We start from the raw sequence: 15,217 nt of genomic DNA on the forward strand, positions 1-15,217 counted from the left end.
TTAATGGAATAATGTGAATTTAAACAAAAATTATCTTGTAGAAAGTAAAATTAAGAGTTATCTTTAGCTACACCTCTACCCCGATATAACGTGACCCGATATAAGACGAATTCTGATATAACGCGGTAAAGCAGTGCTCCGGGGGGGTGGGGCTGCGCACTCTGGCGGATCAAAGCAAGTTCGATATAACGCGGTTTCACCTATAACGCGGTAAGATTTTTTGGCTCCTGAGGACAGCGTTATATCGAGGTAGAGATGTATTTATTTGGATAGTCCTTTCAAAGTAATTCTTTAAATTCCATTGTTCTATATCTATTGCACATGCTCCAACTTATCCACTGAAACTCAGTGCCTATCATTAAAGAAACATACCCAAATGATTTCTTCTTGATGATATTGTTTCCAGTTCCTTCCACTGTCACTGAACATCAGGAGGTAGCTTGTTACCCAGTCCGAACTCCCATATCCACCTTGGGTAGCAACCGCAGTGATCTCAGTTCTCTCACCAAGATCAATCTGGAGCCACTGATATTTGTTGGACACAAGAGGAGACCAACCACCAGCTCCTTTGAGAGTAAAGGGAGAAACAAAAGAAAAAAAAGAATAGAATAAAAGTTGTAGAAAGATACAAATTATTAATTCATAATAGGAGTAAATATCAAACCAATGTATAAAAAGACTGATTAAATTCACACTACAGATGAGCTAGAAATGATATATTCACTATTACCTGTGAGTGCCATAAAAAAAAAAAATTGCCTGAAACAGTTTGAATGGAGGAATCTGAGCAAAAAATACTGAGAAACATTGTGATTTTGCTTTACTGCCTTTTTTCCCCGTGTCATCCTGTATCCCTCTTTTGCAATGGACTTTTCAGTGTACAGTATATGTTTGTTAATTATAATAATGCTCTTCACTTAGACAATGTCTTCATGCCGAGGTCTCAATTTTTTTTTACAAACCATAAATACAAATCATAATAATGTTCCCATAAAGTAAATATTTATGTCTATTTTTATGTTGGGTAAACTGAGGTAAGTGTATGGAGGGAGTTTATATGATTTTCCAAAACCACCAGTAAGTCAGTTGCTGATTCAGGAATACAAACTAAGGTCCTGATCCTGCAAACACTTATGCACATGCTTAATCAGTAAGGCTACTGACAGGAGAAAAGTTAAGTATATCCATAATTGTTGCAGGATCAGGGCCTACGTCCTGTACTCTATCAAGAAACTAGTATACTTTGGGCACTATATAAATAGTAGTAGTCATTCCTAAACAGAACATTTGATTTGAAAAAGAGTTAAGTTTATGTTGGCTTTTTTTTTTTACTTTGAACTTGGGGTACAGGTGGGGACCCGTATGAAAGACCCCCCTAAGCTCATGTTTTACCAGCTTAGGTTAAAACTTTTTTAAGGCACAAATTTTTTGTTCGTTTGTTTTTGGACGGTATTGCTGCCACCACCAAGTGATTTAAACAAACATTTAGGGAGAGGCCACTTGGAGTCCTATTCCCCACCCCCCAAATATTCCCCCAAGTCCCTTTACCCCCTGGGGGGGGGTGTTTGAGAATAATATACCAACCATTAGGTTAGCAAAGTGAGCACAGACCAAATTTTTGTTTTTTAGGACACTGAAAATCAATCAGGTTCTTAAAAGAAGAATTTTATTTAAAAAAAATAAAAGAATTACACCTGCAAAATTAGGATGGAAGATAACTTTACAGGATAAATAAAAAGATTTAAAACCCAGAGGATTTTTTTTTTATTTTGCTTTTTAGTTACAAAACAGGAACAAAATTACCTTTTAGCATAGGGAAAATTTGCAAGCTAAAACAAAAGATAATTTAACACTTTTTTTTTTTGCTATTACTTACAATGACAGTAGTAACACCTTAAGGCCACTTAGTGTTATTTTCTCCCTGGGCTGTAAACAGACAAACTTTTAATTTTTTGGAATAAAAGGGCTTTAGAGAATTAACATGGTACACTTTAGGCTTTAGGTTTGAGGTGGGGGATGCTATGAGATAGTTAACAGCTCCCAGGCACTCTTGGACTGTAAATGGCCTGTTTTATGACACTTTTATTTTATGGGCCTGGAGCACCTTCAAGACCATGACCTGGTTCCCTACTTCGAAAGAACGCTTTTTGGCATGTTTATTATACCAGGCCTTTTGCTCTTTTTGAGCATCTTTTGGATTTTCTTTAGCTAGGGCTAAAGAGTTTTGGAGGGTGTTTTGCAGGTTGTTTAGAATGTTAGTTCCTGGAGAAGGCGTAAACCCCTCCCATTGCTGCTTCACCAACAGTAATGGCCCCTTAACCTCACGGCCATACACAAGTTTAAATGGTGAAAACCCTAAACTGGGATGTGATACAGTCCTGTAGGCAAAGAGCAACTGCTGCAACATTAAGTCCCAATTATTGGAGTGCTTATTTATGAATTTACATATCATGGCCCCCAAAGTTTCATAAACTTTTTTTTACCAGGCCATTTGTTTGATGGTGCTAAGGGGTGGCAACCAAGTGGTTTACCCCATGAGCTTCCCAAAAGCTTTTTATGGTCCCTGCCAGGAAATTAGTTCCCAAATCCGTAACAATGTCGGAGGGTTAACCTACCCTGGAAAAATGTTTGTCAATGCCTGACACACATTTTTAGCCCTGGTGTTGCTTAGAGCTACTGCTTTCGGCCATCGGGTGGCAAAATTTATGCAAGTCAGTATGTACTGCTTTCCTTTGGGTGTCTTTTTTGGAAAAGGACTCAGAATATTTACAGCTACTTGCTGAAATGGAACCTTAATTATGGAGAGTGACTGAAGAGGGGCTTTGACCTGGTCTTGGTGTTTTTTCACTCTTTAGCACACCTTACAAGACCGGACATAAGTAGAAATGTTCTTGCCCATTCCTTCCCAGTGGAAGGATTTTTCCAAAGGGTTTTTAGTCCTATTTACCCCAGCATGGTCACTAGGATTACTGTGGGCTAAGCATAAGAGCTTTATCCGGTACTTAGTTGGAACTGCCAACTGTCTTTGAGGATGCCAGTTTTCCTGATGCCCACCAGAAAGAGTTTTTTTTGTATAAAAGTCCTCTTTTTACAATAAACCGGGATTGAGTAGAAATGCTGAGAGGCGGTGGGTTGCTCCGTGCTGCTGTCCAAGCTCCCTGAAGGCTTTCATCTGCTTCCCGCTTAGCCTGGAACTGTTTCCTTGATGCTGGAGACATCAGTTTCTCACTGGATTGTGGACTTGGGCTTGGTCCCTCTGGAAGTGATGTAGGTGATGGGGCTGTTTTTGTTGATTGTGAACCGCTCTCCGCTGGTGCACTATGTTGTATTTTAGGTTCCAGCTGAGCCTTTTGCATAGGTTTATCTGCTGCTGCCAGTGCAGGCTCGGTGGTGTCCTCTGGCGTTGGAGTTGTAGATGGGTTTGCAAGCACTGGATTCAGTGCTGCTGCTGGTTCTGGTTGGGTCTCTGGGACTGGATCCACTACAGCTATTGCAGTCATTGGCAGGGGATTCGGTTCTACCACCTGTTTGGGGCTCTGGTAGCACAGACAGGGCCCTGGTAGAAGGCTCAGGTACAGGGATAGGTGTGAAGGCTTGTTTAGCCTGGCTGCAGGTGACCATTTCCACCCTTTTGGCTAGCTTCACATGGTTGGCCAAGTCTTTCCCCAGCAGCATGGGAATGGAATAATTATCATAGACTGCAAAAGTCCACATTCCTGACCAACCCTTGTACTGGACAGGCAACTTGGCTGTAGGCAAGTTTAAAGAGTTTGACATGAAGGGTTGAATTGTCACTTGGGCCTTTGGGCTAATGTATTTGGGGTTCACTAAGGATTGGTGGATAGCTGACACCTGTGCTTCAGTGTCCCTCCATGCAGTAAGCTTTTTCCCGCCCACACTCACAGTTTTCCTTTGCTCTGAGGGTATTTGGGAGGCATCTGAGCCTGGGGACCTTTGGTGTGATTTTGGTGTAATGAACTGCAATTTGTTTGGGTTCTTGGGGCAGTTGGCCTTCACAGGCCCCAGCTCATTACATTTAAAACATCACCCAGCTGACTGGTCCCTGGGGCGAGGTGGGTTGCTGGAGACTGATGTGGTGGGATGATAAGGTGTTTGGGGGGCGGGAGGTTGGGATGGGATGTAGGTGGGGCCTTGGGCTGCCCCCGGTGGTAGGGTGTTGTTTCAGGTTGCCCCTTCTGATATTCGCTTCAACTGCTACTAACTTTTTTTTCCCGCCACCTCCACCCATTTGGTTCCGATTTCCCGCACCTCGATTACAGTTTTGGGCTTCCGATCTAGGATGTACCTTTTTATTTTCTCAGGAACACCCTCTCAGAACTGCTTTATTTGCATTAGGAAAGACAGATTTTCCAGAGATTTAACGCTTGCTTCTGATATTCAGGCATCCCAATTTTTTACAATGTGGTAGGTGTGTTGGGAAAATGCCATGTCTGGTTTCCACCTTAGGGCTTTGAACCACCGACGGGCATGCTTGGGTGTTAGCAATTCTAATTCTGGCCTTTTTAAAAAAAGTTTGTAGCTGTTTATGTGTTCCTTAGGCTTTTCAGCTGCCACCTCTGCTAAGGGTTCACTGAGCTGTGGCCTCAGCTTCACCATATACTGGTTTGTAGAGATGCTGTACCCAAGGCAGGCCCTTTTGAAATTTTCTAAGGCCTTTGTATTATTGCCTACCTTGTAGGTTGGGAATTTTTTGGAATGGGGAGCAGTACCTGGAGAAGGATTGTTAGGGTTATCTGGTAGACCCAGCTTAGCCCTTTCCAGATCTAAGCGCTTCAGCTTTAACTCTATATCCAAGAGTTTCGCCTCCATTTTCATCTCCAAGTGTTTTGCATGTTTTTTTCTTCTTCTCTTCCAACTTTAAGTGCTTTAAGGCCATCTGTCTTTTATGTTTGGGGGTTTATTTTTTTGTCTCTCTTCAGCTTCAAATTTGGCTAATTCTAGTTTCTTTTGGACCTCACTTTTCACCATCCTAGCTTTCCTGCACTTAGCCTAGCCTAACCCAAGAGCTAGAAAGAAAGAAAGAAAGAAAGAAAGAAAGAAAGAGCTTGTGAATTTCCTTGCCGTAACTTAACTTCTCTACCTCCAGGCAAAGAAAAAAACTCTGTTGTTGCTCTCAGCTTAAAAAAAAAAAAGGGGGGGGGTCCTTTAAAAAAAAAACTCCCTGGTTTTCAATCAGCCAAAAGAAAAAATGTTTTTTAAAATCCTAAGGTCTGTGCTTCTGGTTCAAAATAATCCCACGGCTACCACCATGTCAGGGTTCCCTCCCCACTCTGAACTCTGGGTACAGAAGTGGGGACCCGCATGAAAGACCCCCTATGTTTATATTTCACCAGGTTAGGTTAAAACTTCCCCAAGGTACACATTCCTTTCCTTGTCCTCGGACGGTATTGCTGCCACCACCAAGTGATTTAAACAAACATACAGGGAGGGGCCACTTGGAGCCCTATCCCCCCAAAAAATCCCCCCGAGCCCCTTCACCCCCTTTCCTGGGGGGGCATGAGAATAATATACCAACCGTTAGGTAGCAAAGTGAGCACAGACCAAATCCCTGGTTTTTAGGACACTGAAAATCAATCAGGTTCTTAAAAGAAGAATTTTATTAAAAAAAAAAACAAGTAAAAGAATCACACCTGCAAAATTTGGATGGAAAATAACTTTACAGGGAAAATAAAAAGATTTAAAACCCAGAGGATTCCCCTCTGATTCTGCTTCCCAGTTACAAAATAGGGATAAAATTACCTTTTAACATAGAGAAAATTTGCAAGCTAAAACAAATGATAATTTAACTCATTTTTTTTGCTATTACTTACAATTTTTGTAATTTTAGATGTCTATTTTAGGTAGGGTTTTAGGAGATTTTTTTTTCTGCCCTGGTCCCTCTCTGTCCAAGAGAGAACAACGAAGACAGCACAAACAAAAACCTCCCCCAACAGATTTGAAAGAATTTTCTTTCCTTATTGGTTCTTTTGGTCAAGTGCCAACCAGGTTATTTGAGCTTTTTAACCCCTTACAGGTAAAGGAGGGATTTTATGCTACCCTTAGCTGTATGTTTATGACAGTTTATAAGTGTGTTTCACTGAAATCTACTAATAATCAAAATCAATATTATACTTTCAGCACCAAATTTCTACATCCTTTTAAAAGGACCCAAATAGTAAAATGTGTGGAAACGGCAGTTGGATCCAACCTTTTCTCCGTTATCACATTCTTCACTATCACCCCAACTGACTTACACAGCCCAGCCCACCCTAAACACAAAGGTGCAAAGAACAAATTATTAGGAAATTAAGCTCATAAAATAGGAAATGAGACTTTATAACCTCCTCTGAATTTATCAGGACCACTATTTTTATTTTTTCACATATTAGTGGACAAAGTTATGATGTGGTGGGCAGAATTACTGGGATGCAGTGACAGTGAATGAGGAAGGGTTATATTTTATTTTATTAAATACAGTCAGATAAAAAGAGCCACTTTTCCCAGACACTAGACATCCTTGACAAATGTTTAAGCAACACACTAAATAGCAGCAATTTCCACCACATGCAGCGGCAACCAATAATAGTTGAGAATAATGATATATCAGTTTATTTCCATACATTTTTACATTTATGGGGAGTTTAATGTGCACAATGTTTTGTAATAAGTGTATTATTGAGTTTTAGGGATTGCAGGATTGTGATTCACAATCTCAATATTAACTCTTTTTAAATTACTTTTTTTTATGGTTCTCCTTGTTTTTTGAATGAGCCTTGAACACTTAAATCAGCTTGGTGTATATGCCCTGCAAGAAGAGAGCTCTGCTCTGGCCGATTATGGAGGGCACACCCGTAATGCTATAACCCCTGTTTGCAATGCATTTATGTGCTAGTTCAGCATAACAGCTTCCCTGGTTTAAACCCCCTACTAAACAGATGCTTTTGTCTAGGCACCTTAATTAGGATTTAGAAGTATAAATGTAGATACCCAGGTTGGAACATTTTGGCCTTAATTCCTAAGAGGCTTGACTTTGCCATCTTTACTCATAGTGAGTAGTACTTTACCCCATAAGTGGTCCCATTGAAATCAGTGATACAGAATAGAGTAAGAGTCTACTTAACAAGAGCAAAAGTGGCAAAATCAGGGCCTAAATATGTCACTATAGTACTGTGCTTTGAATATGATTACAATTCAGCATTTATAGACTGGCTGGTATCTCTGTTTTTTCTTCTCAATTTCTCCAACACTTCTGTATTATCTTACAATTATGTGACATCTTTTTTTTTTCCATTTAAAAATGTACTCAATTATCAATGAACAGCTTGAGAAGAGGGGTAAGAAAAATTCAGCAGCCACATGACGGTATACTTCCACTAGACTAATATTGAGTCACCACACCATGCCACACAGATGGAAGCATGAGCTGTTGAACACCAAGTGCTAGAGTCTCTTCTGTGCCAGAGAGCCACTTCTCACAGATATTGGGAGAAGGCAGCAGGAGGATAGTTACTTCTCCCTAATTTTCAGGACTTGCCACAGACTTAACCCAGTTTAGAACTGCTGCTGGGCTGCTCCAAGTTGTGCTACAGGTATAGAGTCCTTAATGCACCTTACACCAGAGAAGAATAGGTATAACAGAGCTTCACCACACTCTGTCCTCACCCCATCCTACCTCCTTTGACATGCCCACCGTTGCAGGGGAGGGGACACAGGACATAACTGTGGCACACCTGTTCCAGCAGGAAAACCCCTCTGACAGAGGAATTCTCTACTGGTCTTTTGTGGCCACATATGACCGCTTTGTAGTACCTGAGTTGCACACAGGGACTATAACTGCATAGAGAATCTGGCCTTGAATTTCCCTTTTAATCACAAGAAGTGATGCATTTATATAGTGGAATCACGTAAAGATGACTACAGTGACTACCAATAGCAAGCTTGTTCAAATAAATAGAGAATTCATTCTTTAAATGTCAGGACTACTAAAGAGAAATGATCATGATCATATCTGCAAAAGTGTACATAGTACAAACACAGTTTTTACAGGAGTAATTCTATAGTTTTGTCATTTATCACATTTTCCTTTAAGCAGATACCTCTCAATTACATCAAAGGGAAACATTATACAATGTCCAGTAAAGAGACAGTCAGTGATCAGCAAGCAAAGAAGGGATCATTTGCGTAAGACACACATATAGTCCATGAAAATGGAATTGTCAAAAAGAGTCTGTAAGATAGTTTAAAAGAGCAGATGCAATTGCATAAGTTTTGTCTCATTGTTCCAATAAGATTAAAACAAAAAAGTAAATCTCTACATTGCATGTAAGCTTTCCAGAAACTCAAAGCACTCTTGGTGAAATCACAGAGATTGTTAGAAAACCTATCATTACTTATTATTATTATGAATGAGTTGTTTTGTTATTATTTGAAGACCAAAAATATTTCATTAAATCAAAAACAGCTATTTACTAAGCCAACTAAGGCCAAGTGCTACTCATATCCACCTCAGCTTACTGTAATAGAAAAGCCATTGAGTTGAGAGAAATGTCTGTTTTGTTTGAAAATAAATGTTTGGGGGTTTGTCCAGTGTTTATTTGAAATTTTCTGCGCAGTAACACTTTGTTATTCTTTGATGATAATCTATTCTACTGGTATTTCAAGTTGCTGGCCAGAGGTTCTGTAAATAAAACTCACTGTATCTATAAAATGAGATTAAGCAAATCAGGATTTTTCTTCATTCAGCTCACATGAAGACTAATTCATGATTCCAGGATTCTTGAAGCACTGGCCACATACGATTACAAATGTAAGTTATGGTAAACAGTCAGTCTATCATCTGTAAGTCTCCAGTTTGAATCTGGGCACATCAGCAGTAACTGAATTTGGGGCTAAATCATGCCCTTTAGGGAAAACACCAAATGACAGCTAAAAAACTCTACGTAATTCAAGGTGTGGGATTTCCTATGAGGTGGGCAGTGCTGAATTTAGAGTTGTGACCCCAACTAACGCATGAATGCCTCTAAACCCATTGGCTCAATGTCTCCAATGTTAGTCCATGGGCATCCTGACCCCACGCCAACCGTGACTGCCTTCTCAGCAGCTATAACCCGCTTAGTTCCACACTTACAAATTTCTTATGTTCTGCTTCATTAAAAAAAAACACAGTAAAATTAACACTTATTGGTACGCCCGTTGGCAATCTCAAGAGACAGATCAAGGACTGGAATGATCTCCTTAGGACAGGACAGGTGTATTTAGTGGAACAGCGTGGTGGCATTTACACTGTAATGTAAAGGGTTAATAGCTCCAGTAACTTGGCCTGAAGCAAAGCCTTTGAAAGTGTGTTCCTTAGTGCTTGGTAAATAGGGAGGCAAATAAGGAGCCACAAAGTTAGGGAATAGAGGTTAAGAGTTCATATCAGTGTGAACATAGAGCTCCATAACTCCAATAAAGGAACATTTAAATTTCACTCATTTGTGTGGTAATATTTGTTATCTGCCCTGGCCCAGCAACCTCAATTCTGGCATTTCCTAATTTTTGAGTTGTTGAATTTACAATCTTAATAATGTTAATCTAACAGATTTTTTGTTTTGCATATTTATATTAAGACATATATTTTGTTTCAATCATTTATCTTTTGTTTAATTTCCCACAGCCTTTCTTTTCAGCGGGGGGGGGAGAGGGAGGCATTTTTCCCCCCTTCATGGACAAACTCCCATGGAAAATACAGAGAACTGGTATGTGTTGTTCTGAATTAGGAGCCCTAGGCAGGTTCCTGTTGTCTTCAATCACCTCCTGAACACTTTGTCAGAAAAGATTTCTAATACAATCTTCTTTATTGCCCATTGTCCCTTGCTGCAATTGTCTCCGTTGGGATTATCTGCACAGAGTGTGCCTGAGGGATCTACAAAGAGGTTTCAAAAACAAACATTACACAAGTACTCTTTATGGGTAACATGGCTGACATAAGTGGTGCAAATAACTAATAAAAATAATCCTGACTGGATAATCCTGAATACTACTCCTTGTAGTATTAATTACAACTATGAAAAATCCCTTAAATATTTATTGTATGCTGAAAGCTGGGATTCTCATTAAACTTTGCAATTTTAGCCCAATGTGAAAAGCTACCATTCCTTCCACCTCTTCAGCCCCAAACCCTTTCCTTTATGAATCTGTTTCTCATTTTGCTCTAACAGCACTGTCTCTTTTGGAGCCACTTAACAGGCTAATGGAGTGTCCCCCTGCTTTGTACTCTTCTGCACATCAGTCTGCCAGGGACCACAATGTGGTCAAACACCACACAGTTCCCATCAGCCAGCTGTTGGTACTTATTGAGTTCCAGACACCCATGCAACACTTACATATAAACCTGCTAATTAAGCTATAGGATATAAACATTTTAAAATAACTCATTTTTGAAAATGTTTAGATAAGCCTAATTCTTTTTAGAATACCTCTGGCAAATAAATTTCTGAAATGTGATAGTTAAATACTGAGACTCTTAGATTTTATCATCATGTGCAAATGAAACTGACCATTTTCAACAGTTATTAATATGCAGACATTTGACTTATGAACTCTCATTCATTACCATTTCTGTCAATTTCTGCAATGTTTGTCATCTAATATTATTTGTAAAGTTAATTTGATGTCAAATGTGTTTTACGTTGAACTTCATGGAATGCAATACATTTTGCATTATTTTTTAAACAGAGAATGCATTGTGCAATGTATTTTTTCAAGATAAGCCACCTTAAGGGATTGGACAGAAAGTCTTCTTCATAAAAAAAACCAACTTATAGCTCAATCAGTTATTTGAGCAAGCATTTCAGTCACTGAGCCATAAGCAAGCGCCATGCCTGCAGCTTGTCTCTAGACCTTGAGGAAGTTCACAGGAAGGGAGTTGCTTTTTTTAAAAGCATGCAGGAGAAGAGCTCCCCTCCTGTGCATCTCCTACAACATGAAAAATGTAAGCTGCTCAACTATCCTGCCTGCAGCCCCCTTAGCCCCTGCCTTCCCATCTTCTAGTTCACTGCGGCCCCCTCTCCACTACCCTATGCAGGTTTTGACTTCTGAACACATACATTTTAGACACATTTTTTATGTATAATTTCAGCAAGTATAACAATTATATGTTTAAAACATTATAAATAGAACAACATAAGTATGCACAACGTAAGTGAACAGAAGAAACCTGGAGTGGGCTGAGAAGAAGAGCCAGGCAGTGGGAGGCAGAAGGTGCCTGTTTAGGATTTAGAGCAGATGACAGTTGCTGAAGGTCTTGAGAGTGAAGCTGCCCAGGGAATTAGTGAAACAATCATATTCACTGTGTTTAAAACTTTACATTCCCAGCAGAGAAAGTATGAAATGATGATTGAGCTTTTTCACCTGACCTCACAGCTTGTCAGGCTGCCAGGCTCCTGCTGCTTCGTGTGAAAAGCTTTTAGAAGTCTAGAACAGAAACTGGGGCACCGATTAAAGTTTATCTCCGGTGTGCTGCCCCATTATTTTTTATACTGCTACACTACTTCCTTTTGCTGCCTTGGTGTGTAAATTAAACCAATTTACAGCAGCTGACAGCAATGTATCCTCACTCACACCAGTTTATCAGTGCATAACTTACATCATCTTTTATGTCACTGCTTAATGTGGTCATACTATGATGAGTCAAACTTTTAACAAACACATATAGTACATGTGTCTTTTCTCTGGTTAACAAAGCAGCATATTTCCCATATAGAGAAATCCATGGAACCTGATTTTACACTGAATTCAATGGTTAAACCGGAGATGAATTTGGATCCACATGCTACAACAAATTTTCTTGACAAAACCTAGTGGTGATTGTGATTTAATGTGCTTAGAAAAGTTAATTTCATGAGTTAAATGAAATTAAGTAGCTTGCAATGTCAGTGGATATAAAACAATGACAAAACACATGGAGAAGTAAATACCTTGTTTTGCTTTTCTTCAAGCTAAATAACAGAATCATACTTTAAATAAATTAAATGTTCATACAACTGCAACCATACTTGTAAGCAAACTAACTAAGCAAGGTTTTTATAGAGTTGTCTACTGAACAGCAGGAGCCTGTATGCTTGCACTAAGATAGTAAATCACTTTTAGGACTCAAAAATTATTTTATTGACCAGATATTAACTCTGTTTAAAGATATGAGACATAATAAGATCAACAGGAAACTTCAGCAATTCCAAAAACAGCAAACGGATACTGAACAGTGATACCGAGCTTTTTAAAAACTATATCTAAGGTCTATATCTAATTGCCACTTGAATGACCTTAATGTTTTTGCCTATGCAGTCTTACCCTATAGTTATGTTGGGGGTTGGGAGAAAACTCATTGGAGTTGGTGGGCATAACAGCTGCCTTCCATTCAGGCTAAATGAACGCACTATTGAATACACCTTTGATTAGCTAAAGATTCTGAATTATGTAGGTAGAGGGGCTTCACTGTGGGCTGAATGTAACATGGGGTGGGAGATTGATTTTGATTGTAGCTATGCGTCAGTATGTGTGTTTGGGAGAAGGGATATAAACACCATAGAACCAGACAGAGAAGGAGCAAAGACACTCCAAATGCACCCAGAGAAGCACTCAGTGTGGCCATGAGAAACAAGCCTAGAGAGAGTGCTGTGCTTTTGGACCGAATGCTGGCTGAAAGAGGTTTGGAGCTGTGAACAACGAAACTATATCCTATTGTTTTATTTCTACCATGTTCAGGGAAATAGAACCATATGTGAACTTTTTGTAATTAAACAGACTTGCATCAAACAAATCTCTTCATTTCACCTCCTAATAGAAACAACCTGTATGACACCTAACTTTGGCTATCAGCTTAGGTCCAAAGAGGTTACACTGTATTCCTCTGATGAAGATGTGTGTCTTGTGAATAGGAAGAAAAGAAAATATTTCCTTGTTGCACTGCACATTAATTTACACCCTACTTATATTCCTGATCCCATTACTTACATCAAAATAGCATTTATTTACTGTAATAATTGTAGTTTTCTAGGACAATTGTCAATGTGAGTCCCCATTCTCAGATAAGTATGCCTGGATAATAGTCCAGAATCTTCTACAAAGAGTGTCCATTGAGGCCCCTTATTTCCCACCGCCTCTTTCCTCATGAAAATTCCAAGGATATATAACACTGAATTTCCACTAACACCTTTCAAATCTTTCCACTAGTTTATGAATCCCTTTACAGGAGACTTTGAAGTAGTGGGGAAGGTGGCTATATGGACAAATCATCATGGAGAAACACTTACCCCAGCATTTCTCCTTTGAGAATATGGATCCCCTCTATCAGGAAGTTAACAATTCATGGCCCACTGTGAAGGGAGTATGAGGATATTAGTTAAAAAGGACTGCAAGATTATCCTCCTGAATTGTGAATCATGGGTGAAATCCTGGTCCCATTGAAGTCAATGGCAAAACTTCCATTGACTTCAACAGGCACAAGGTTTTAACCCATATCTAGAGGCCAACTTGAAGGAAGGCACAAGAGCATATGATTCACCAAGTAGCTGCTTAGCGTACTTCAGTGATGGAATTAGTGTGAAGGTGTGACAGGTTCAGTCACAGAGACCCTCTTGGGACTGTCACCTGATGTGCTGACACTACCACTGAGCTCGTTTTCTCTGATGGCTTGGGACTCCAGAATCCTGTCTTGTTGAGCCAGACACGCTAGCCTCTGCAACACAGACCCAGGGTCTGAACCATGCCCCCAAAGCTGCAGACTTAACTCAGCAAGTACTCTTGTCTCCAGTACCCAGACGCCCATCTCCCAATGGGATCCAAATCCCAAATAAATCCATTTTACGCAGTATAAAGCTTATACAGGGTAAACTCATAAATTGTCTACCCTCTATAACACTGATAGAGAGATATGCAGAGCTGTTTGCTCCCCCAGGCATTAATCACTTACTCTGGGTTAATTAATAAACAAAAGTGATTTTATTAAGTATAAAAAGTAGGATTTAAGTGGTTTCAAATAATAAAAGACAGAACAAAGTAAGTTACCAAGCAAAATAAAACAAAACATGCAAGTCTAAGCCTAATACATTAAGAAACGGAATACAGGTAAATCTCACCCTCAGAGATGTTCCAATAAGCTTCTTTCACAGACTAGACTCCTTCCTAGTCTGGGCCCAATCCTTTCCCTGGTACAGTCCTTGTTAGTTTCAGTTCAGGTGGTAACTAAGGGTTTTCTCATGACTGCAGCCCCCTTTGCTCTGTTCCACCCCGTTTTATAGCTTTGGGACAAGGCGGGAATCTTTTGTCTCTCTGGGTCCCCACCCTTCCTTCTAAATGGAAAAGATTTAAGATGGATTCCAGTTCAGGTGACATGATCACATGTCACTGTAAGACCTCCTTCTTCATTACCTAGTAGCTAGGAGACACGTACACAGGAAGGCTTAGAAGTAAATAGAGCCATTTAAACCAATTGTCCTAGTTAATGGGAGCCATCAAGATTCCAAGCCACCATTAATAGCCCACACTTTGCATAATTACAATAGGACCTCAGAGTAATACTTCGTATTTCTAGTTTCAGTTACAAGAATATACATTCATACAAATAGGATGAATATATTCAGTAGGTTATAACCTTTGTAATGATACCTACAAGAGACCTTTTGCTTGAAGCATATTCCAGTTACATCATATTCATATTCATAAAGCATATGGAGTGTAACAACACAGAAGGCATACCTTTGACCTATATGAATGTGAACAGATATCTCCAGGTGTCTGAACCCCAGTTATAACAGTTACATTTACACACTCCATTTGGAGAGCCTTTTAGCAGAGATGGAATGACCCTGATTTTATCCTTATATTCTACAAAAAGTCTGGGGAAATTGCAGATAAGTTTGGTCCTTAAGGGGCTTCCTGGACATGAAAAGTATGGAGCCAAACCTCCCTCAATGTGAACAAGGAACCAACATGGAACTTCTCCTATGACAAGAAAGATTTACAGCTGTGGAGTTCATCAGGCTCTAAGAAATATCATTTGTGCGCTGTTGAAAATTGATTTTAATTTGTCTATGTGAAGCCACATGGACTTGACATGACAGTTGAATCAACATACCTCATGCTATATGTGCTCTGTTTGACCAATCATCTAGGTACAGGAAGATGCCTTGACAACAAAGAAAAATGGTTATGATAGCCAGGCATTTGGTGAAAATCC

General features: G+C 39.6%; 1 protein-coding gene across 1 annotated transcript in view; it reads right to left on the reverse strand.

Moving 5' to 3' along the window:
* The window catches only part of LOC112112200 (contactin-associated protein-like 4), a 308,184-nt gene that overhangs the window by 218,429 nt on the left and 74,538 nt on the right, over positions 1-15,217 (reverse strand). Inside the window, exon 3 of the mRNA XM_024208012.2 lies at positions 373-566. Within this exon, the coding sequence (XP_024063780.1) occupies positions 373-566 (194 nt within the window). The remainder of the gene's footprint in view (positions 1-372; positions 567-15,217) is intronic.

Source organism: Terrapene carolina, unplaced genomic scaffold (assembly GCF_002925995.2).
Source record: "Terrapene carolina triunguis isolate 2854851 unplaced genomic scaffold, T_m_triunguis-2.0 Scaffold113, whole genome shotgun sequence".
Classification (NCBI taxonomy): Eukaryota; Metazoa; Chordata; order Testudines; family Emydidae; genus Terrapene; species Terrapene triunguis.